The 24701-nt window shown below is 40.3% G+C and overlaps 1 protein-coding gene and 1 long non-coding RNA gene across 2 annotated transcripts; one reads left to right on the forward strand and one right to left on the reverse strand.

Annotated features, from left to right (window-relative positions):
* Positions 1 to 2913: 2913 nt before the first annotated feature.
* Positions 2914 to 6101, forward strand: LOC145790930 (uncharacterized). Its single transcript, XR_014330353.1, has 3 exons — positions 2914 to 3380; positions 3430 to 4114; positions 5904 to 6101. It is a non-coding gene; the product is annotated as an uncharacterized LOC145790930 (long non-coding RNA).
* Positions 6102 to 18446: 12345 nt separating this feature from the next.
* Positions 18447 to 23173, reverse strand: LOC145790931 (uncharacterized). The gene is made up of 2 exons (XM_082870227.1): positions 22298 to 23173; positions 18447 to 22216 (listed from the first exon to the last, which is right to left on the reverse strand). The coding sequence occupies exons 1-2, from the start codon at positions 22775 to 22777 to the stop codon at positions 21377 to 21379; spliced, it is 1320 nt and encodes a 439-aa protein (XP_082726353.1). The 5' UTR covers positions 22778 to 23173; the 3' UTR covers positions 18447 to 21376.
* Positions 23174 to 24701: the final 1528 nt, after the last annotated feature.

The raw sequence follows: 24701 nt of genomic DNA on the forward strand, positions 1-24701 counted from the left end.
TCAGTCTCTCTCTATTAATTATTTCTTGTTTTTTTGTTTTCCTTCTGATAAATCCATATTTTGTGGGTGATATCTAACATTTCACTGCTTTAGGATTTTTTGTGAAAGTTTCTTGTGGTTATTGGAAATGTGATGATCATAATTCATTTCTTGGGACTAATCTCTACACCAAGGATCCTCTAGAGTGAAATTTCCTTAAAGTTTCCTAAAGTACTACAGTGTATGGTTGAGATTGTGACTTGCCAGTAAATCTCAACCATATACTGTAGCACTTTAGGAAACTTTAGGAAAAAATCACTCTAGAGGATCCTTGCTCTAATCTCTAATCTGAAGTTATTTACCAAACCCAAGCCCTTTCAAAAATTGTTTCCCAAATGCGTTTTTCTGAACTTATTTCTCAAACTCAAGTTGTTTATTGAAGTTAATATTTTTAAAACACCAGAAAGAAGGATACTTGTGTGGTGCACACTCATGCTATTTATTTATTTATTTAAACTATAATTCATCAAAGAAAACTAAGTGCGTGCAAGTGTCTTGGGGGATTTGTAGGGAGAATGTCCTAATGTTTGGTGGTGGCAGCGGCGGTGATGCAAGGTGGTTGTGACTGGGGAGAAGAGAGAGAAATAGTAGGGATGGTCCGAGGAGAATAGGAGATAAAATTAGAGAAAAAGGAGAAGAGAGGATGGGGTTTTTCTCTTTTTTCATGAAAGGAATATAGCAACATGCCTACTAATATCAAAGAATTTTTACATTTTCAAAATAAAAGAAAAGGAGTTTGAATTTTCAACATTGAATTATTATTTATATGATTAATTTCCCCATCGTCATCTCATAAGTAGGCTTGTATTTAATCTCTAGGGAAAAATTCTATTCGTACACTACAAACCCCTATATATATATATATATATATATTTTCTCCATTTATTCTTAAATTTATGTTTTTCCTTGCCATTGTATAGTTTGCAAAATTATAAGCATGGGCTGGCTTTACATCAAGTTGAGAAACAAAAACCGTTTTAAGATAAACTATTAATAGGTCTTAATAATTAGATTTAATTTTTATAAAGTTTTATTGAAAATAAATCCTAGTAAATAATTACTAAAAATAATTTTTTGTGATGATTTTTTATGCATGTCTTTAAAAATTAATAATTAGTGATTGTTTTTGTCACGATTTTTACAAATTGTTACTAAAACTTACAATTAAGAACGTTTGTCATTAAAAGTTGAAAGTTAGCGACTTTTTTGTGAAGGTTTTTTAAACTATCGTTAAAACTTATAATTAGTGATATTTTTTGTGACAATTTTTAAACTATTGTTGAAAATTAAAAATTAATGATCTTTTTAAATAGTGTTTAATGAAAATGCTATTAATTTTCATAAGACTTATTGGATAATAAATCCACCTATTAAGACTTATACGTAAGTCTCCAAATGTTTTAATCCTATTTAGGGAAAGAAAATTATACGAAAATAAAAGTAAAAACCATTTTCTTCATAATATGTGCATATGGTTGTTAGTTTTAGGGTAAGTTGCATCATGACTATTTTTTTAAAAGAATTTGTTCTTTTTAAATCTTGTCATATATTGAAATAAAATATTAAAAAATGATTAGCCCGTAAATCTACATATAGAAAAAATATTCCATGAAATTTATTAAAAGTAATAAAAAATGTCAAAGAAATGATAGCAGGCAAGGTTACTTCCATCAAAACATTTCTTATAACGTTCCATTTTCATTTATTTATAATTAAATTTCTTATTATTTGATTTCCCAAAAAAAAAAAAACACCTAGTAATAATAATAATTGAGGTCTCAATTTTGGGCAATCAATTTGCCATCTCTTGATAAGTTATTTGGTGTTGTTGGATTATTATTCCACATTATTTATGTTGCATCATGTACCCGATTATTTTTCTAAACCCAATATAAAAGTATGAGGATTCGTTTGGGATGTGGGTTAATTTTTTGGTTATTTTAGCTTGGGATTAAACATCTTCATTTGAGATAGACTTTTAAACTTTTGTGAGAGAAAAAATGAAATGATTATAGTTTGGATGTGATATTTTGTCTTCTCTTATTTTATCTTTTTGTGACTAAAGTAGCCAAAAAATCAAAAAATTTGGCATGCCAAACAAAGACTGAGTTTCACTAGTTAATAAAAAAATATGTTGGGACACCTCAAGTACTTGCCCCAATAATAGCCCAATATAATTTTTTTTTTCATTTCCTTAGTGTTAGATTTATTTATTTTGATGATTTATTTAATTATGTTTTAATTTATTTGTAAGAGAAAAATAGAATCCAAAATTTATTTTGATTATTTATTTGAAAGAGAAAAATAGAATCAAAATTTATTTTGTCCCATTATTTCTCACCTAAACCTTTATCCTAAATGTTGTTAGAATGTATTTAATATTTGATTAAATCAAGAGTTCAAACAGCCAAAACAAAGGTTCAAAAGGCCAAAAGGTTCGAAAGGTTCAAGTGGAAGATATTCAAATTTGTAATGATAGTGTGAAACCCCGTATTTTTATATAATAAAAATAATATATAATTATTCACAATATTTTGAATTTAATATTCTATATATTTTTATACTGAAAATTTATTCAAAACAAAATAAAATAAAATATTTTTGACTTTATGTTATTACTCAATATTAATTTCTGAACCGTATGATATTTTTATTATATTTTTCTTTACATTTTTTTGTAGTCAAATTACACTAGAACCTAATATTTTCTGTACTAAAATCCAATCCAAAAAAAAAAAAAAAAAAAAGAAGAAGAAAAACCATGGGCTTGCTCCCCATGTTTTCTCACCTCTCACTTTCCACGTGCAATCATTTTACAGAAAATGTGGTGGACATGCAGATGCTATATACACCAGGTGTTGCATTCTTCTTTTTAATTTCTATCTTCTTTTACTCTTTCTCATTCTTCCCATAAATTGAGTCTAATGTTTCCTTATATTTCTTCATCTTTTGCTTCACTTCCAGCTTCATCTTTCTCTCTCTCTCCGTCGGTTCTCTCTCTTTCTCTCCATCTCTCATTCTCAAAACTCTCTTTCTCCTTTATCTATGTTTTTCCTCCTTCCCCAACCTCCATAGCCATGGCCTCAACCCACACTATCGCCAACCCGCGAATTTCACCACCATTGGCGCACCGTCGGACCGGCACCACCACCATCACCTATTTCTATTATCATCTAGAACCACCATCCACAAAGTGTTGTAGGTGAAGAAAGAGAAGAAGAAAGAAGATGGAGGAGAAAGAAGCAAAGTTAGAGAAATTTATTTTGAATTTCAAAAGTTGGTTTTCGGCTTACTTTCGGCATGCCAAAACCATCCATTCCGGGAAGAATTGAGAAAAATAGGTCATGTAATGCCAAAACCATCCATTCCGGGAAGAATTGAGAAAAATAGGTCATGTAAGATGAAGTACGGAGTAAGTTGAAGAGATTGGTGAAAGAATGAAGTAAAACCGTTAAGAATTAAGAAAGTTATGGAGTCCGAAAGATGGTTCGAAGAAATGTCCGAGTTGGTAAGAAGAAAATCTAATTTTTCGTCAAATTTTAGAGATCCGACGGCATGCAAAAAGAGACGGAACGAGGCGTGCGAGTAGTGAACCAAAAACTAGGCCGTGAGGTGAATCCAATGACAGAAAAATAAGATAAAACGGAGTTACGATGAAGAAGATACAAGCATTTGAACTGGTGACATTGAAACTAAATTTCTGGGTCTCTCTGTCGTACATGCCACGGCTTGGAGAAGATGAGCTTAAATTTTATCCAGTGTTTCTCGGCCCATGGTGCTACGGTGCACCCTAGTACCTTTAGGTTAATCGAGTGGTCCTATGACTTTGGGGATGACCACCCTTAGGTTTTTCGACGTGTAGAATCCATTTTTGGGGTTAGATCTTGCAAATTCTGAGTCTAAGACGATGATCAACAACTAAAAGTTCTAAGAGAATCCAATGGCAGATCAACGGTGAGATCGCGTCCGATTGATGTGAAATTTTAGCAAGACGATCATGGAGCCAGGACAATCATATCTTATGATCAGAATCATAAATCAAATTCGGACGATAAATCGTTAACAACCTAACATAGTAAGAAAACTCTCATAACCGTCTCATTCTTTTTAATTGTTAAATATTTAGATTTGTGTTCATATGTTAACATAGCTAAAACTTTAGATAAAATTTTGTTTATAGTTGTATGTGAATTTGTGATTGGTATGTTAAATATTTGAAGGTCATTTCTTTATTAGTAGCCTTAAAATCATGATATAATCTTGGATTTAGACTTGCATGTGTAATTTGTGCCATTAAAAAGATGATTAAAGATTTTATTTGGTTTGATTATATAACTCTTCAATCTGCTAGAAACTTGTACGAATTTTTAGACAATTTTATGCTCAAAATTTTGAAATGATTTCTTCTACAAAATTGTTGAGAATGATGTCTAGTTCATCCAGGAATTTTCTTAACAATTATTGAGCCTGGTACGAATTTATACAAATTTATAATTAAATCTGCTACTGTAAGACAGATTTTAGTATATGTTTAAAAGCTTATTAAAAATTCTATATTAAGCCAAATCTGGTAATTTCTAACTAAAATATGAAATTTGAGAAGTCTAATTTCATACTAAATTTTTAGATTGTGGATCTGATTTATAAATTTAAGTATGGAATTAATTTAAGAAAATGTGATAAATCGGTGTCATAAAAATTTCTGGGAATTTTACAGAATTATTTACAACTTATTTTTGGGAATTTATTTCTGAAAAATGACCCAAACATATTTATTGAATATTCTGTACATTTTCACGAATTTTAGAACTGTATAAATAATTTATTTATAATTTTTATTACCTAAGGTATAACCTGAAAACTTCTAGACAGGTTTAAGATCATGACTTTAATTATTTATTCGGATAAAAATCAGTTATTGTGTTGGTCCAATTCATCAAATATAGTAAATTAGTAATCCATGTATGGGTGTATTGTGGTTTATTTAATATTGTGGTAGTCTAATCTTGTAAATTAAAGATCCATGCACGTGTGTGACTTTGGTTTATTTTCTCTGTATCTAAATTATTAATTCATACCATGGTTTAAATAAATTGTTTATTTAAATGCTGTACATTTATTTATTATTGTGTGACATGTGCAATATTTTATGTTGGGAATTTTAATGAGTTGATATAACATCAATTGTGATTAAAATTTGGAATTATTTGTGAGTAATATCAAAATTAACTGAAATGATTAACGGCATATACAAAGTTAACAATTGACGGTTAATACCAGTTGTTCGGAGTGAGTCTTGGTTTAAAGACTGTACGGAATTAAGGGTTGACGGTTAACACCGGTTGTTCAGGGTGAGCCCTGGTTTTGAGAATTCTCACGTAAATTGTGTTGCGAAACTCTAAGATGGCACGGGACTTATTTGAACCCTTTTCGGTATTTGGTTTTGGAATAAGGATGGATGTGCTGGTGGCACACAGGGAGGTTACGTACCCCTGGCAGACCGTTTCCTTGGGGCAGACCACGGATGCCACTACTTGGGTATATAACTCCGGACGTGGGCATCCCTGGTAGTTACGGTTGGTAACACTTGAATATTTGACCAAGGCAGGGTTTCAAATTAACCGTTGCCATGCTTAGTGGTTGGTAAGTTAAATCTCTTTGGTGAGATTTCGAGTGTCTCTTAATTTATTAAAATTATTGAAATTATTTTAATGGTTGTAATTTATGCTTACAATTATATTGTCATCTCATGTTTATAATCTCATTAATTTTTCTCTTAAAAGGAATGGTAGGTTGGTTATGTTTTCTTACTGTGTTGCAAAACTCATGGCATATATTTTTGTTGCCCTGGCGTTTTATGCCAGGTCTTGGCGAGAAAATAATTGAAGCTGAAATGGAGTCGACGCTAACGTAGAGCCTTGGCTGACCTGAAACCCCGAGTAGAGCCGAGTAAATTATATTATGTTATATAATAGATATTAAGGACTTTGTAATTTCATTTGATGTTGTATTTGGATAATTCTAAGTTTTTATCTATTGTTATTTGGGCGTTTGGTTATGTACGAGAATTGGATTACCCTATTAAGATGTCAACTTTTTAGTTTATTAAGTCATTTTGTTTATTTAAATTCCCTTGATGTTCGAATAAAAATTTGGGGCGTCACAAATAGACAGGAAGATATTCAAGTTGGTAATGATGGAAGCACAATAGCTATAAACGGTTATAAATTCAAATGACTACAACGGCTATAAATTTAAATGAATACAACGGTTATAATTTTCATTATATATACCAAAGCCTCTAATGTAAACAACTAACAAAAAACCTAAAAATATTCTTTGATCGATAATCACTCACATCTTTTCTCAGAAATTATACACTGAGCCTTATAGCTTTAAGCCCATCTTTCCTGTGTGAGATTTACAAAAAAATCAAAACTTTATTTTATATATCTACCTTTGAGAGATATTTATTGTAAGTTTTTTTTTGAAAGGAAAAATACTATTTCATCTTGTAAAAGTGTTGCAAACATTGTGTTCTTGAAATCTTGAGAGTAATTGTGAATCACCTAAGATTTGCATGGGTTTGGGCTTGTGAAGTCTATGTAAAATCTGTAGAGGATTGCTCCATTTATAAAGAGGTTGCTAGCACCCCTGCGAAGCTAGAAGATAGTGGAAAATCTCAAGTGAAGCTTGAGGAGTGGATGTAGGCTTGGTTGAAGCTGAACCACTATAAATCTGTTTGTCTCCTCTTCCCTAATCTCTTTACTTTCCTACTACTGCTATAGCTATCTAATATTCATGTGTTAATAATTTGATTTACCCTTTATGTTAGTTATACTTCATTATTATTTTGCTTGATCATTTATTGCTAAGTTCATTATTGTGCTTGTTAATAATTTGTTGTACTAATAGTTAATTTTATTGGGGTATTATTAATTTTAATCTGTAGAAACCTAATTCACCTTCCCTCTTAGGTTGCTTTTTGGGTAATAATTGGTATCAGAGCCTAGAGCTCTTGTTTAAATTTAACAATCTTAAGTTTTGGATCCATAGCAACCATGTATTCTACTTACTCTATTGTAGGACAAGTTAGCAATAGGCCACCTCTCTTTGATGATAGGAATTACATTCATTGGAAAGAAAAAATGACTTTGTATCTTCAAGCTATCAATTATGCTTTGTAGCTCATTATCACTAAAGGTCCTAAAATCCCTACCAAGGTAGCAGACCATATCAGTGTGCCTAAACTTGAGGATGAATTTGATGAGCATGATTATAAACTCCTTCAAGTTAATGCTAAAGCCAAGCTTATTCTTGTGTGTGGACTAGATGCAAATGAGTACAATAGAATTTCTGAGTGTATTACTGCTAAAGAGATTTGGGATTAACTTGAAATCACCTATGAAAGAACTAACCAAATAAAAGAGTCTCGGATTGACATGCTTATTCATGATTGTGAACTCTTTACTATGGAATCATTTGAATCTATTTTTGCGATGTTTTATAAATTTACCAATATTATTAATACTCTAAAATCTCTTGGTAAATCTTATACTAATGGTGAGCTTGTAAGAAAAATACTTAGGTCTTTGCCAAATGAATGGGAAGCTAAGGTTACAACTATCCAAGAAGCAAAAGACCTAACAAAATTAGGCATTAAAGAACTCCTAGGCTCACTCATGGCTCATGAACTTTCAATGATGGATGACAACAAAAAGGAAGCCATTTGGGGAGAAAATGATGGAGTAGCCAACCTATGTCTCATGGCTCTTGGAGAAGAAGAATCCACTCAAATGAGGTAATTTCTAATTATGTCGAACTTGAAAGTGCTTTCAATGAATTACATGACATATTTAGAAATGTTTGTGTTAAGAATTATAAATTAAAGAAATTAGTTACTTCTCTTTCAAATGATATGGGTGTTTTAAAAATAGAAAATGCTACTTTGAAAAATGACTTTACGTCTATTGCCAATGAGAAAAACATTTTGAAAAGCAATATTGAGGATTTAAACAAAATCCTTGAAAATTTTGTAAAATGAAAAGAAAACCTCAACAAGCTTCTTGGAAATAAAAGATGTGTTTTTGACAAAGTAGGTATTGGTTTTTATCCTCTTAAACCTTTTATGAGATTAAATGTTCTTGAGACTAATTCCCATTGACCCAAGAAAGTATGGGTACCAAGAAAGAAATCAAAATATTTTGTAGGTGGAATCTCAAAGAACACCAAGGACTTCGAGAGGAAATGCACAACAAGAGTGTTCAATCTAAAGAGCAAAATCAGCCCCAACAACAAGAAGAATAATGATGAAATGAAAATCACCAAGATGAACAATAGAGGTAATGTATGGGTGAGGATTCCAATGAGGTAAATGAAGGTATAACTCCTAACACACCTTTAAGCTTAAAGTTTTTGTGGGGATATATTTTCTGAGTACCAACACGTGGCAAGGTGACGCCGACGTGTCAGCCGAGGTGCCACGTGTCCTGGTCGTAACGTCGAGGTGATCTCGACAAGGACGAGGTTATCTCCGAAGATATCGGAATCCGAGATAAAGCGAATAAAGGACAAGAGTCCTAAGACAAAGAGGGGACTTAACCAAGATAAGGATAAAGCTCTTAGGGAGTTTATCTTTATCTCTTAAAGAGTCTAAAGTAAGCACTACTTCTAGTAGGACTTGGATTGAGTATATTATAAAAGAGAGGCACCCCCGTGGGTCTAAGGTATGCAATTTATGTTTTGAGTATTAAGTTTTGCACTTGATTATCTTTGAGAGATATACTGACTTGATCGTCGGAGTGCCCCCGGGTGGAAGAACCACCGCCGGAGCCTTTTCTTTCTGTTTCAGGTTGCTAAAGCCATCTATTCTGCCTGTGCTCTCCAGTTGATCACTAAGCAGGCAGTGTGGTCAGATTTTCACCCACACAATTTGGCGCCGTCTGTGGGAACGAAGGAAGAATAGATGGCCAGTAACCGACAGCAGGAAAATATTGGGGATGACGCTCCCGCTGGGAGTGGCAGACCAATTGACCTTGACATTGAAGGAGACAACCACAATACAGAAGCCCGTGACCAGGGTCACAGAGAGAAAGACGTCATCCAGGAAGGCGGCACGTCAAAACGAACAGACCAAGGAAAGTACTACAATGAAGATAACCTCCAGGTATGGAGGGACAGATGCCTACGGAGGAATGAGGAAGTAAAAGAATTGGCGAACAAGTTGGCAGACCTTCAGTCAGTCGTCAACTTCATGATGCAGAATAATGTTATGCAGCTGTAGACACCCCATTTTTGACCGACCTCGAGACTCAGACGTCACCAGTTGAGCACTCGGTGATATTGCATGTTGTGCTCGTTCAGAAGTTTCAGAGTCGCGGCCGTGAGCCCTGCCTCCGAACTTCCGAACTCTCTCTTGTGCCTTGTCTCGGTTTGCGAACCAGACTCGTTTTTCTCTGTTTCTTTTCCTGAGGGGAGGGAGAGGTCCCGCAGACCATCTCTCAATGTTCGTAGGCTACATTTGGTGGCCGTAGGCCATTTTTCCCATTTCGGAGTCCGGTTCCCGGTTTTCAGAGCCGTTAGGCCGTGCGCCTCGGTTCGGGACCGCTTAACCATCTCCTATTGCTCTGATTTTTGGCATACATCTTATTTCATCCATTTTGAGGGACACTAGGGGCTGAGAAACCCACTTCGAGGTCGAATACAATTTTCGGTGCTTAACAGCCCATTTCCGGGACCCCGAACTGCGTGTTTTGGCTCCGGAACATTCGTTTTGCAACGGTTTTCGCTCATTTTTGGCAGGTACCTCTGTTTTATCCCGAAGAAGGTCACTGAAGGGTGGGAGGCCAGCAATTGTTGCAACAACCAGTTATCTCTCTTCCCGAGCCTCCCGGCGCCCGTTTTTCGCACTTCCGGGCTAATGTTGAATACCTTAGAGCTAACGTTGCCAACTTTCAACCACATATCTGTGATGTACACACCTAAGAGGCCCCTAAAAGTTCATGGCCGGCCATTAAGGTCACCTGACCCTTTTGACCCCTTTCTTCCGGGCTAATGTTGAACCCCTTGGACCTTTTTTCTTGAACTTTGAACCACATATCTGTGATGTACACACCTGAGAGGCCACTAAAAGTTCATGGCCGGCTAGTAAGTCAACCTGACCCTTTTGACCCCCTCTTTCCAAGCCATTGTTGAACCCCTTGGGCCCACTTTCTTGGAATTTCAATTACATGGTTGTGTTGTACACACATAGGGCTACCTCCCCAATACCTGGCCGGCCAGAAAAGCTGGTTGACCCTTTTGACCCCTAGCCGGCCGGCTAGGGGGTGTGGCCGGCCGGCCACCTCCGGCCAAAGTGAGCGGCCGGCCGTGCTCTCCTCACTGTACCCTTTCCAGCTGTGGGGCAATATCCCCCAGATATTTTCTGTATCCGGGGGATATTTTGGGAGAGAGTTTTCCTCTCCATTTGACCCCCCTTTTACACTCCTTTCTTGACCATATAAACCAGCTGAGGGTCTTCTTCATAGAGGTTAGAAAAATTCTTCTCCAAGCATAAACCCTAAACTCCATTGTCTTCTTCTTCAATTCTTCAAAAAACCCTAACTTCTTAACCTTCATTCCTTCTACACCACCAAGCTCTACCACCACCATCTCATTTCCAGCAGCTAGGAGGGATTCTTGAAGGCTAAAGAAGCTGCAAATCAACCCAAGAAGCAACAAAAGCTTGGATCTTCAAGGGTAAGTTACACTTTGATCCTTTTGACCCTTTCCTTTGATCTATTTCTAAGCCTCATCTCTTTTTGGTTTCAAGCTTCGGCCCTAACTGAAAAGGGCCATATTTTGAGCTCATCTTCACTTCTCATTAAGGGCTCAACCCTGTTTGAGCCCTCCATAATACACTTGCTTCTTTGACCATCTTGTATGTCATAATTTTGCATGCTATTTTGACCCATGAGCAATTTATTTTCGAGCATGTGGTAAACTGATTTAGGGCTTATTTTGAGCCCCTCTTCAACATTGGAGAAGGGCTCAACATTCTTTGGTGTTTCCATATGTCACTTGTAGTTATATCCCCTATTTGGCCCCATTTTTGCATAAATTAGTAGCCCTCTTTGTTTCTGTTTTTGGACCTTGGTCCGAACTGAAAGTGGTCTTATTTTGGCCTATTCATCATGTTTCATTCACATTTTTTTTCTGTTTGGTGATTATTTTATACACTTCATGTTTTAGCACCTTTTGAGCCTTATTTTGCATCACATTTTTAGCATATTTGTATACTGATTTTGAGGCTTCCATATACTGTAAATGTTCATATTTTTGGTCCCTCTTCAGTGTTGTAGAAGGAAATTTTTCAGTTTGGGTTTTGCTTATACCACTTGCTTCATTACCCCTCTTTTGCCCCCTTTTCTTGCATACTATTTTTCCCTTACCTATGCTTGCTGTTTGGCCATGTTTATAACTGTGAAAGTGCATCTTTTGGGACTGTCTAGCTTTTGTCTTTGCATTGCATGTCCATATTGTGCATGTTTAGCATAGCTATAGGTCATTTCGGGTGCCTAATGTTGCATTTCGGGACATTTCCTTGCATTTCATGTCATTTCGCCTCATCCCGGGGCTGTTTTCCCCTTGTTTTGTTGCTGGAATTCCATTAGCATGCTTGAATATCATTTTTGCCATGTTGCATCACATTTTATCATTGCCTCGGTTTGCGTGCCCGTGTGCACGCATTTCGAGGCACCTCATTTTTATCCGACGGCATCCTATGTGAGTGTGGCTGAGGCTCACTCATGTTGGTATAAGCCCATATCATGTTTCCATATCATTTCATCGCATTCTGCACCGCCTCGGTTTGCGTGCCCGTGTGCACGTATCTCGAGGCACTTCGTTTTTCATTCATCGGCATCTTATGTGAGTGTGGCTGAGGCTCTCTCATGTTAGTATAAGTCCATTTGTCATTTTCCATGTCATTTGCATTGCGTATGCACCGCCTCGGTTTGCGTGCCCGTGTGCACGCATCTCGAGGCACTTCGTTTTTCATTCATCGGCATCTTATGTGAGTGTGGCTGAGGCTCTCTCATGTTAGTATAAGTCCATTTGTCATTTTCCATGTCATTTGCATTGCGTATGCACCGCCTCGGTTTGCGTGCCCGTGTGCACGCATTTCGAGGCACTTCATTTTCTGCCATCGGCATCTTATGTGAGTGTGGCTGAGGCTCTCTCATGTTAGTATAAGTCCATTTGTCATTTTCCATGTCATTTGCATTGCGTATGCACCGCCTCGGTTTGCGTGCCCGTGTGCACGCATTTCGAGGCACCTCATTTTCTGCCATCGGCATCTTATGTGAATGTGGCTGAGGCTCTCTCATGTTAGTATAAGTCCATTTGTCATTTTTCATGTCATTTGCATTGCGTATGCATCGCCTCGGTTTGCGTGCCCGTGTGCACGCATTTCGAGGCACCTCATTTTCTGCCATCGGCATCTCATGTGAGTGCGGCTGAGGCTCTCTCATGTTAGTATAAGCCCATTTGTCATTTCCATGTCATTTCATAATATTTTGTCATCGCCTCGGTTTGTGTGCCCGTGTGCACGCATTTCGAGGCACTCCTTTTTTATCCGTCGGCATCCTATGTGAGTGTGGCTGAGGCTCACTCATGTTGGTATAAGCCCATTTGTCTTTTTTCATATCATCGCCTCGGTTTGCGTGCCCGCGTGCACGTATTTCGAGACACATATCATCGCCTCGGTTTGCGTGCCTGCGTGCACGTATTTCGAGACACCTATCATCGCCTCGGTTTGCGTGCCCGCGTGCACATATTTCGAGACACCTATCATCGCCTCGGTTTGCGTGTCCGCGTGCACGTATTTCGAGACACCTATCATCGCCTCGATTTGCGTGCCCACGTGCACATATTTCGAGGCACCTCATTTTCAGTGCATTCTGTCATTTTCTCGATTTGCGTGCCCGTGTGCACGCATTTCGAGACATCTCATTTTCATAGCATTGTATATGTTAGGATTGCATCTTAGTTGCATTTCACGCATATCATGCATATTGCATCGTGTTCGGAATATGAGTTAGCCCGGGCACGGGAAACGAGGTATGTTTCGTACTCCGAGTGACGGAATGTGTCTCAATTCCCCAGTCACCGACACTCCGGATTATCCATGATGGAGTTAGGTTTTAGCTGTAGTTTCATGTGCATTCATCCTATATTGAGTTGTGCATTTCGACTCCTCTGCCATCATGCCTCGGTATGCGTGATTGGTGGCACGAGGATCGAGACATGCATATATTTGTGCAAATACATTGCTATGCCCCTTTCTTGCTCTCTGTTGCAGCAAAATCAGGAATCAGCAACTTTCCGGGACTTGGCACGCTTTTCAAAAAATAACAGGTGTAAACAGAGGCTAATTGGGGCATTCCGGTGGATTTCCGCGCAAGACAGTCCGGACATGCATCATCCACCAGAAGCAAGGCAGTCCCTGGCTTGCACGCCAGTTTATTTGCTTTCTAGTTAATTCATTAATTAATTAGAATTCTGTAATATTTTGGATTGTAATATTCTTTTATTTTGGGGACTGTAATATTTGGACTGTATTATTTATTCGGACCCTCCGAGTGAGGGCACAACTGTAATAAGTGTGCGTGAGTGTGATGTATGTCTTCCAACCCCACGTCTTTCTCCCTTTTATTTATCCGCTTATGATGGTTAGATTAGGGCATGTTTAAATTAGCATACAGTATGACAGCATGTTTGCATCATTCATCTGTTTTGCATGCACCGGGCTCGGCGCATCATACTAACTGCATTGTATTTTCAATTCCAAGTTGAATACATGTTAGTTGTAGCATTTCATATGCCATCTTAGAATAGCCGAGACTACTATAGTTGCATTTTGCATGTGTTGCATTAAGCATTTTTGTATACTTAGGATCATGCATGATTTCTAATGTAGTTCCTATTTTGGCTTGGAGTACTCGGTAAGTTCTATGCTTTAGCATCCTCGCATGCGTGTGAGTGACTGCCATGAATAGCATGCTTACCATGAGGCTATGTGCTTATGTGATATATCTGCTTGAATGCCTGTGGGTGAAGGTTGAGTTGTTTAGATTGGAATAAATCATCGACTGTTTGTTTTAAGCCCACTAGATAGTGGCAAAACCATCTTTTCTAAACCCACCTGCGGGTGGTAAAATCTGCATTTTAAGCCTACTTGCGAGTAGCAAATCATCTTTCAAATAAACAAGCATGAAATGTTTTGTTCCAATTCGAACGACCCAGTCTATATTTATATGCTGCGAGCATCACATAGTAACCTAGGCTAATAACCGGAATAAGAACATACAATGTTTTCAAAAATCGATATCATGGTTAGTAGAGGCCGGTCTATGACCGGGCGAGCGGGGGTGCTCACGAAGTGACCTTCCCCAATCGTACCCAAGTTCCCGAGCCGAGGCAACTTTGGTGATGACGGACACGTGGCCTTTTGGCACCGAGTCAGGGTTTCCTAAATTTCTCAAAATAAAATATTTAGGTGGCGACTCTGTATCTGGCAAAGCAGTCCATGTTTGGCACTTCTTTCAAAAATCTGTTTTCTCAAAACGATTTGCCGGATTTGGACTCTTTGGTTCAGACTTAGAACCGTGACTGCGAAAGTCGAGTCCGAGCTGTAGCGAGGTCCCCCCGCGGGCTTGTTACAGCAGCCACCATACCCGCTGCAAGATACGCCGATGCCAGCAACCAACGCCCAGAAGGGCGGAAGAAAAACAATCCCCGACGTCCCTCAGCATACCAGGAGCGGAAGGCATTCTCACCGGCCTTCCAGGGAAGTCGGACGAGAAGAGCCGAGGCAAGAGGAGTCCCGAAGGACGCACCACATGAAGAATCCAGAGCCCAAAGAACATCGGCATGTTCAAAGGCAAGCACTCTGCTTTGACACAACCCATGGAGAAAGATCCAAACGGGCCCACCATGAGGCCGAAAGCAGCGTACCAAAAAGACTAAAATCCATAGACAGCCGAGCTCCAGGGAGGAGTAAAGAAGACCTGAGGGACTACCTAAAAAGGAGGCAGCAGAATGTTGAAGCCAAGGTAAACTCCCCAGTAAAACCGAAGACAACCTTCTCGGTGGAACTGGACAAATTCGAACCACCAAAGAGATTCAGTATGCCGAGGTTTCAAATTTATGATGGTAAGTCAGACCCAAACTTTCATGTTGGACTATACCTGAATTCAATGGCGTTATATAGCGGGAACGAGTCGTTGCTCTGCAAAGTATTCCCCTCATCATTTGGGGAAATTGCATCTGATTGGTTCCATAAATTACCAAAGGGAAGCATAAAGACATGAGAAGGCCTGGCCGAGATGTTTGTGGCCAGGTTCGTGACCAACAAGCTGCAACCCCTGAGGGTTGATGCTTTGATGGCTTTAAGAATCACCAAGGAAGAAGGCCTTAGGGCCTATGCGAAGAGGTACTACGAGGTGTTCAACCGAATACCCGAATGCAACCAAGAGGTAGCGGTCGTGTCTTTCAAGAACGGCCAGAAAGATGACTGCCCGCTACGGAAGTCTTTGGCAAAAACATTGCCAAAAAGCATGGAAGAACTCATGCCAAGAATTGAGAAGTATGCCAGAGCCGAAGAAGATACATCGGGAAACAAAGAGATAAAGCAAGAAAAAGGAAACGGCTCGCCGAAGCGAAGCCGAGGCAACAATGGGCCGACCAAACAAGAAACAGAGTTGAGAAATAAACAGGCGGTAACGACGGTATTCCGGATCCCAATCCATAAAGTCTTAGATCAGATTCGAAATCAACCTTATTTTAGGGCTCCGGCAAGAGTACCAGGGGAATTCATGGGAAGGAACGTTGGTAGACGTTGTGCCTACCACAATGAAGAAGGGCACCCAACTCAAGGTTGCAGAGCCTTGAAAGCACACTTGGAGGACATGGTAAGACAAGGCCTTCTGAGGGACCTGGTCGATGAGGCCAGGACAAGGGAAGAACAGGCAAGGTTGCCTCAAGCACCAGCAGCACCGCCTCCCCCAGCACAACTACCACAAGCAGGAGGACCGAGGGTAGTTAATGTGATCCACTCAAGGGTCAACGAAAACGAAGTCAGAGGAGAGACCCAGAGGGTAAGACATTTACAGCATATCTACCAAGTCGGGGAGAAGAGACATCGGCCAGAAGAATGCCAAGGGCCGATGATAGCCTTTACTGAAGCCGACCTGGAATTGGTCCAACATCCGCATAATGATGCCTTGGTAGTATCCCTCCAGGTTGGGGAGTGCCAAGTGAAACGCATCCTAATAGATCAAGGCAGCTCCTGTGACATCATGTATGTCAGATGTTACAAGGAGCTGGGCCTTTACCCTGATGACTTAGAACAATCCAGCGGCCCGATGGTCGGCTTTAATGGAACGCCGACATGGCCACTGGGCGCAACAAGCTTGGAGGTACAAGCCGGCACTAAGAAGATCCAGACGGAATTTCTGGTAATTGACACGCCCTCACCATACAAAATCATCTTGGGAAGGCCGTGGTTGCATGCAATGGGGGCAGTTCCCTCAACGTTGCATCAACTACTGCGGTTCCCAACAGAGCATGGGATTGAAGAAGTCAGAGGGGATCAACTGCAAGCAAAAAATTGCTCCATGACAGCAATGAAATCCACCTATAGTATACGGGAGCTAAGGAAAGCAGAAGTTGAAGATGAGGACATGGAGGTCCTAGAAGACGCCGGGAAGGAACCAACCGAAAAGAACGAAGAGGCGCTAAAAAAAGTTTTCGTCCAAAAGGACGACGAAGAGCGTTTCTTTCTTCTCGGCTCAGGCTTAGCTAGAGAAGAAGAGAAAGAACTGGAAGATTTTTTAAGGGCAAACATAGAGGTGTTCGCCTGGACACCTTATGAAATGCCAGGCATTGACCCCGAGGTCACTTGCCACAAACTGAATGTCGACAGATCGGCAAAACCTGTGATTCAACGAGCCAGAAGACCGACGTTGATGCACGTCGAAGCAGTAGAAGAAGAGGTAGACAGATTTCTGGAGGCCAGGGCCATCCGAGAAGTTCAGTACCCAACATGGCTGTCCAACACAGTAGTAGTAAAAAAGAAGAATGGCAAATGGAGGGTTTGTGTAGACTTTACCAGCCTCAACAAAACTTGCCCCAAAGACAGCTTTCCTCTGCCCAAAATCGACCAACTGGTAGACGCCACTTCAGGACATGAAAGGATGAGTTTTTTGGATGCATACAGAGGGTACCACCAGATTGCCATGTACCCTCCAGACGAGGAGAAGACCGCGTTCATCACCCCTAAAGGCCTGTACTGTTACAAGGTAATGCCTTTTGGGTTGAAAAACGCAGGAGCAACCTATCAGAGGTTAGTAACAAAGATGTTTAAGCACCTGATTGGCAAAACAGTAGAAGTCTACATCGACGACATGGTCGTGAAGACCAAGGAATCAAAGGGTCATCTTGCCGACCTAAAAGAGGTCTTTGACATACTCAAAAGATATCGGCTCCGACTCAACGCCTCAAAGTGTGCCTTTGGAGTTGGATCAGGTAAATTTTTAGGATATCTGGTAACAAGAAAGGGCATTGAGGCCAGCCCAGACTAAATCAAGGCCATCCTGGACTTACAGAGCCCGATATCGGCAAAGCAAGTTCAAGTGCTTACTGGAAGGGCCGCAGCCCTAAACAGATTCATCAGCAGAAGCTCAGATAAGTGCAGACCCTTCTTCAACCTGGTAAAAAAAGCCACGGACTTCCTATGGACAGAAGAATGTGAAGCCGCCTTAACCGACCTAAAAAAGTACTTGACCACAACTCCGGTTCTTTCCAACCCAGTACCAGGGGAGGAACTGTTTTTATACTTAGCAGTCTCAGAACACGCAGTCAGTACAGTGCTAATCCGAGAGGAAAAAGGAGAACAAAAGGCTGTTTATTATGTAAGTAAAACTTTAGCCGACGCAGAAACAAGATACCTACCACTGGAAAAATTAATGCTGGCCTTAGTAATGGCTTCAAAGAAATTGAGCCATTACTTTCAGGCACACAAGATTGTGGTCCTAACAGAGCACCCACTGAAGTCCTTGTTGCAACAAGGAGACTTAACAGGAAGGATAGCAAAATGGGCAGTAACCCTGGGCCAGTTTGACCTGGAGTTTAGGCCGAGAACAGCAATAAAGGGCCAAGTTTTGGCCAATTTCGTCGCAGAACTCACACCTGAAGCCATCGCACATCAAGCTCCGTCGAGCCAAGATGAGCATTGTCCCAACAAGCAAAAAGAATCCCAGCCAAAGACAAAAAAGCAAGAGAAAGAGAAGCTCAGACCCTGCAGTATCTACATCGGCAATTCATTCAGACTATTCGTCGATGGAAGTTCAAACCGCCAGGGAGCAGGGGCAGGAGTACTGCTGATATCTCCAGATGGAGAAATAGTAGAACAGTCCATCCGTTTGGGGTTCAAAGCCTCCAACAATGAAGCAGAATACGAAGCATTAATTGCAGGGCTAAAGCTGGCAGCAGCAGCAGAGGTAGACGAGGTAATTGTTTTTTGTGATTCACAACTCATTGTTAACCAGTCAACAGGAGAATTTGCAGCCAGAGACGAAAGAATGTCGGCATATGCAAAGGAAGTCATCAGACTGGCAGCCCTATTTCAGAACTGCAGATTACTCCAAGTTAGCCGAGATGACAACACCAACGCCGACGCGTTGGCTAACCTGGCCAGTTCAATTCAAATTGGAAGAACAAGGACAATTATGATCGACTACATGTCGGCCCCGAGCATAGATAAACAGAGCACCGAACAAGAAGCAATGTGCGTAGACTTGGGACCAAGCTGGATGGATGCAATCATTGCATTCCTAAAAGAGGGGAAGCTGCCAGAAAACCATAAGGAAACACATAAAATCAGACTGAAGTCGGCCAGATTCAGTCTAACAGCAGAAGGCCATCTCTACAGAAGGTCCTTCACTGGGCCGCTTTTAAGGTGCGTACACCCTTTGCAGGTTGAAGATTTTCTTTACGAAATTCATGAAGGAATTTGTGGAAGCCATGCTGGGGGCAGATCATTAGCCCACAGGGCCATTGCCCAGGGGTATTGGTGGCCCTACATGCAAAAGGATGCCGAAGCCTATGTGAAGAAGTGTGAACAATGCCAAAGGTTTGCACCTTTGATACATCAGCCAGCTGCTGACCTGAACCCAGTATCCAGCCCTTGGCCGTTTGCCCAATGGGGCATGGATCTGGTTGGACAACTTCCCCAGGCAACTGGACAGAGAAAATACTTGCTAGTAGCAACAGACTACTTTACAAAATGGATAGAGGCAGAACCTCTTGCCAAAATCCGAGATGTGGACGTCAAGAATTTTATATGGAGAAACATTATCACCAGATTTGGGATTCCAAGAGCAATAATTGCTGACAACGGAACACAGTTTGACAGCAAACTCATCAAGAACTTTTGTGCAAAATTCAAAATCAAGAATTATTTCTCAACACCAAGTTTTCCTCAAAGCAATGGGCAAGCAGAGGCATCCAACAAAGTAATACTGGATGGAATAAAGAAGAGGCTGCAGACAGCAAAAGGAAAGTGGGTAGACGAGTTGCCCAACGTACTTTGGGCATATCGGACTACGCCGAGAAGATCAACAGGAGAATCCCCCTTTGCCATGGCTTATGGCACAGAAGCAGTCATCCCATTGGAGATCGGCATCCCAGGGATCAGAACCCAGGGAGTAGAGAATGGCACCAATGACGTACTCTTAGCCCGAGATCTAGATTTGTTGGAAGAACGAAGAGAGAAAGCTGCAATTCAGCTTGCAGTATACCAGCAACAGCTTGCCAGAGCTTACAGCAAGAAGGTCAATCCTTAACACATATGATTGAGAAGGTTATGCATTGATGTTTATTGAAGACATAATTAATGTGAACCCAAGTCAAACTCAGGTTCACATTGGGGACAAAGAAAAGGCAGAGATTATTCCTTAACACTTGTTGAAATTTTTAACAATTTACAAGTTGAAGTTAAGCCGAGATTATTCCTTAATTCACTTGTTGAAATTTGTAGTAATTTACAAGTTGGAATTAAGCTGATTCCTTATCTTCACTTGTTGAAATTTGTAGCAATTTATAAGTTGAAATTATTCCTTAATTCACTTGTTGAAATTCGTAGCAACTTACAAGTTGGAATTAAGCTGATTCCTTATCTTCACTTGTTGAAATTTGTAGCAATTTACAAGTTGAAGTTAAGCCGAGATTATTTCTTAATTCACTTGTTGAAATTCGTAGCAATTTACAAGTTGGAATTAAGCTGATTCCTTATCTTCACTTGTTGAAATTTGTAGCAATTTACAAGTTGAAGTTAAGCCGAGATTATTTCTTAATTCACTTGTTGAAATTCGTAGCAATTTACAAGTTGGAATTAAGCTGATTCCTTATCTTCACTTGTTGAAATTTGTAGCAATTTACAAGTTGAAGTTAAGCCGAGATTATTCCTTAATTCACTTGTTGAAATTCGTAGCAATTTACAAGTTGGAATTAAGTTGATTCCTTATCTTCACTTGTTGAAGTTTGTAGCAATTTACAAGTTGAAGTTAAGCCGAGATTATTCCTTAATTCACTTGTTGAAATTTGTAGCAATTTACAAGTTGGAATTAAGCTGATTCCTTATCTTCACTTGTTGAAATTTGTAGCAATTTACAAGTTGAAGTTAAGCCGAGGTTATTGCTTAAGTTCTCATAGCAATATGTGGGTTGCTTAACCCTAAGGAAGATGCTTAAACACTTGTTGAAATTTGTAGCAATTTATAAGTTTATGTTAAACCGACATATGATCACCCGTTGAGGTATACAGAAACTTACAGGTTAAAGTAAAAGTATATTATTTAAACACTTGTTAAAATTTGTAGCAATTTACAAATAGGTTAGATCGAGATCACTGTTTGATACTTGTTGAAACTTGAGAAGAAACTTGCAAAGTTTACATTAAGTAGTATATGTTTATACTTGTTAAAATTTATGAAAAGTTTGCAGGTCAGTATCTTGCCGAAGTAAAAGTTTTATTGTTATACCCGAGGTATATAACCCCGAGAAGATTACACAAAGGAAGCAAAATGAAAAAGCATGCAAAAATTTCTAAGTATAGAACTATGCAGAAGCAATCAACAGAACATCAGAAGATTAAAAACATTCATAGAAGGAACAGTTGCAGTTACATAGAGAAAAGGCTACGTCGGCCATAAGAAGGAGTTTTTCATTGTACAGAAATTAAAAGAGAGTACAAATTGCAAAGTGCAGAAAAAGAAGAAAAAAGTACAAAAGACATTTTTTCAAGACTCTTCAGTGTTAGCCGCTGCAGGGACTGGGACCTCGGAGGATTCTGGTGGAACCTCCTCGGCAACCTTTTCTGCTTCAATCTCAGCATCAATCTCAGCCAGCGTATTGTCTAGATTTCTTTCAGCCAAAAGAAGGTCAGATGATAGTTGCCCGATGGCAATTTCCTTGGGTGCCCCCCCAACCTCATCACCCTCCTCATCCAAGGTTAAATCCATCACTTGCTCAGCAGGAGGAGGGGACTTAGCATCAGCAGCATCCTTGGGTTTTCTCACCAAGGCCTCATCATCATTTTTTCCTTCATCCTCACCTTCGGCATCAGCCTCAGTCTCTGATTCAACCTGACTTGGAGGAGGAAATGGTAAAGGAATGGCATCGGCCTTACGAAAGGGCGAGTCAACAGGAAGATCAAGTTTTTTTATCAGGGACATCCAACCAAGAGAAAATCCCCTGTTGCATGCCTGCCTGACTTGAAGTTTATAATCCTCTGCGACGTCAGCCATGCCCTGGGCATAGGCCTTTTCATCGGCCTCTTTGACTTCGGCCTCTTTGGTGGCCAGAGCTTGCTGGAGCTCTTTCTCCGCTTGGGCCTTCTTAGCCTCGGCCTCTCTTTTCTCAGCCTCAGCAACTTTTTTAACGGCCTCAGCGGATTCGGCCTTCTCAAGAGCTAAAGTTTGGGCCTTAGTAGCCGCCTCGGCCTGATCTTCCAATTTTTTCATCCTTGATTCAAGAGATTTGATCTCCTTCTTCATGGAAGATGCTTCCCTCTTCATATCAACCAATCTTTGCCGGTTTTCAAAAGATTGCATTGAAAATGAATGGGCATGCTGAATGGCCTAAGGAAAAACAGAAGTGTTAGAAAATATTCTCAGTAAGAAACAGAAGGAAAAATCGCAAGTGCAAACAGGAACACTTACTTGAACGGAGTGTTGGAGCATGAGAGTGTAATTCTCATACTCGCTAAGCTTAGCATTTCGCTCCAAATCATTCGGAAGGAGAAGAGCAGTGCTGAGGGTGACACCAACGTTAATATCGTCGGCACTTTCACTAGCCATAATAGGCCTATCCTCCAGGGTTAGATCAGGGGCCCATGGAACGTCGGGCTTTTTGGACGCCGAAGTCGTCGCAGACGATGACCTTGGCCTCTTTGATTGTGTGGACCCCGAGGGTTGGGTTCCAGCAGACCTCTTGGTGGAAGCAGAGGTTGATTTTTTGCTTTCTGCCAGCTGGGAGATAGGCAAAGCATCCTCAACCTCGGTGTCAGTAGCCTTGGGCTTGGGCTGAGCCTTTTTTACTCTCTTTGGCTTTGGTGGGAGCATCGCATGTGATGGTTTAGCATCAGCGTCGGTTGGAAGGTCGGCAAGAAGATCTTGAACGACAGGCCTTGGACGAACCATCTCGGCAGTCTTTACAAGTCTTCGTCGACGTTTACGTTCTGGAATAGGTATTAAGTAGGGGGCCAAAGTGGATGGAAGATCGGCTGGGTCAGAGGTGGATCCTTGATCTGTTCGGGATGAAGACGCAGTTACAGTTGTGGCAGTAGGAGGGGAAAGACTCTTTTTCTTCCTTTTCGGGACGTCGGGTAAAGTGGATTTATATGTTGGAATGAAGTTCAGCAACAAGGGAGCCTTGCGCTTATGGATTGGAAGACCAAGAAACTTCTTTAAATCTGGACCAGGGAAGAATGATTGACGGAAGTTCTTTGGTGGTTGATGAAGATCTGCAGGACAAGCAAACAGACATTAGAAACAGACAAATTTTAAAGACTTAAATAAAAACAACTAAGCGTTGGCACTGGGCTCTTACCCTTGCCCTCTGTAATTTTTAGAGGAAGAGGGTAGAGGTGGACATCTTCATCTAGGCCAAATTCCCAATTTCCCGAAGCAATAAGAAAGTCATCCCCAGCCCCCTTGTTGGAGTCTGGGAGGTCGGCTACAATTTTGAACTCAGTAGACCTCGGCTTAAGGTAATAAACAAAGCCCCTATCTTTCAAGTTAAGGGGGCACATTGTATAACAGTACTGAAAGTCGGCCAGGGTGATCCTAAGATTCTCCTGCCTAGCTAAAGCTATAATACCGTTAATGAAGAACTTCGCGAAACAAGGGATCAAGTGGAAGCCGAAGTCCACATTCGGTGAAAGCTACTATAGGAAAGGGCATCGTATGGTCTGTGGGCATAATGGTATCATTATCCCCAGCTAGCTTAAGATGAACATCGGCTGGGATAGAGAATTCCTGCCTAAAATATTCGAGTTTTGTTGGGGTATTTACCCTATGCCTCCACATACCCATTACGTCGGTCTAAACAAAAAGGAGTGTGTTTCAGAAGATGGGCGTTTTAGAAGGATTGCAAAAACCTCGCCAAAGGCCTAGGAAAGGACTGATAAGGCTTGTTTCGGTTTTTCCTAAAATTTGAAGGTTCTACGCACAAATCCCAAGCCTAAGAACTATAAAGATCAAGATCGAAGGCACAGATCTGGGACAGATACAAAAAAGAGAAAACAAAGACGAAGTTTCAGATTCAAGAACAAAGATGGACTATTAGAAACACGAAGAATACAAAGGGATAAAGGTCAAGAATTATGGCAAGAAAAATGTTGAAACAGTGCAAATGTTCAAAATATGGGAGAAATCGAGCAACAAAGCAGTAATGGTAAAAGCACATAAAGAGAATTAAGAATGAAAGGAAAGAATCTTACCAGAACAAATGAAGCCGGGGCAATAGTCGCCGAGCTCAGAAATCGGTTGTGACGGCAGAGAAAGCTTCGCAAACAAAGAAGATTAAAGACAGTTGTAGAAGAGAGATTGAAGCAACGGCAGATTCGAAGAAAAAAGGGCTTTCGGAGAGAGAAGGAGCAAAAAATCAGAATGAAAAAGTGAAGAAAGAAAGGGGCAAAGAAAAGTTTTTGTCAAAAACTTAAAACGGCGGCAAAATAGGGCATTTATTGCGCCTGGAGCACCGGATACGTCAGACGGCGCAGACGGATGAAAAGACAGCCTTAAGGTGCGTCGCAGGAACGGGCCAATAAAAACAAAACACGTGAAAGGAACGGTTAGATATGCATGACAGCTCATGCGCGTGGAAGAGTACGTTCGAAACCTTGTTCTCCGAAGAGAACACATCGGCTGGAAGCGGATTATCTCGGCTAAACAGTTTCTTGGCCATAATGCAGAAAGAAATATCAATATAGGTTCCATCACCTCAGAATGCCGAGGTAATAGAACCTAGGGGGCAGTTGTGGGGATATATTTTCTGAGTACCAACACGTGGCAAGGTGACGCCGACATGTCAGCCGAGGTGCCACGTGTCCTGGTCGTAATG

The sequence above is a fragment of the Camellia sinensis genome, chromosome 5 (genome assembly GCF_055761805.1).
Source record: "Camellia sinensis isolate YWXY chromosome 5, ASM5576180v1, whole genome shotgun sequence".
Lineage (NCBI taxonomy): Eukaryota > Viridiplantae > Streptophyta > Magnoliopsida > Ericales > Theaceae > Camellia > Camellia sinensis.

Excerpts from the sequence above, each read along its gene's own strand:
- LOC145790931 (XM_082870227.1), bottom strand. The coding sequence starts at position 22,777 with ATGGTTCGTCCAAGGCCTGTCGTTCAAGATCTTCTTGCCGACCTTCCA. Across the intron at positions 22,217-22,297 it reads TGCTCCAACACTCCGTTCAA|GCCATTCAGCATGCCCATTC; the intron begins GTAAGTGTTCCT and ends GTTTTTCCTTAG.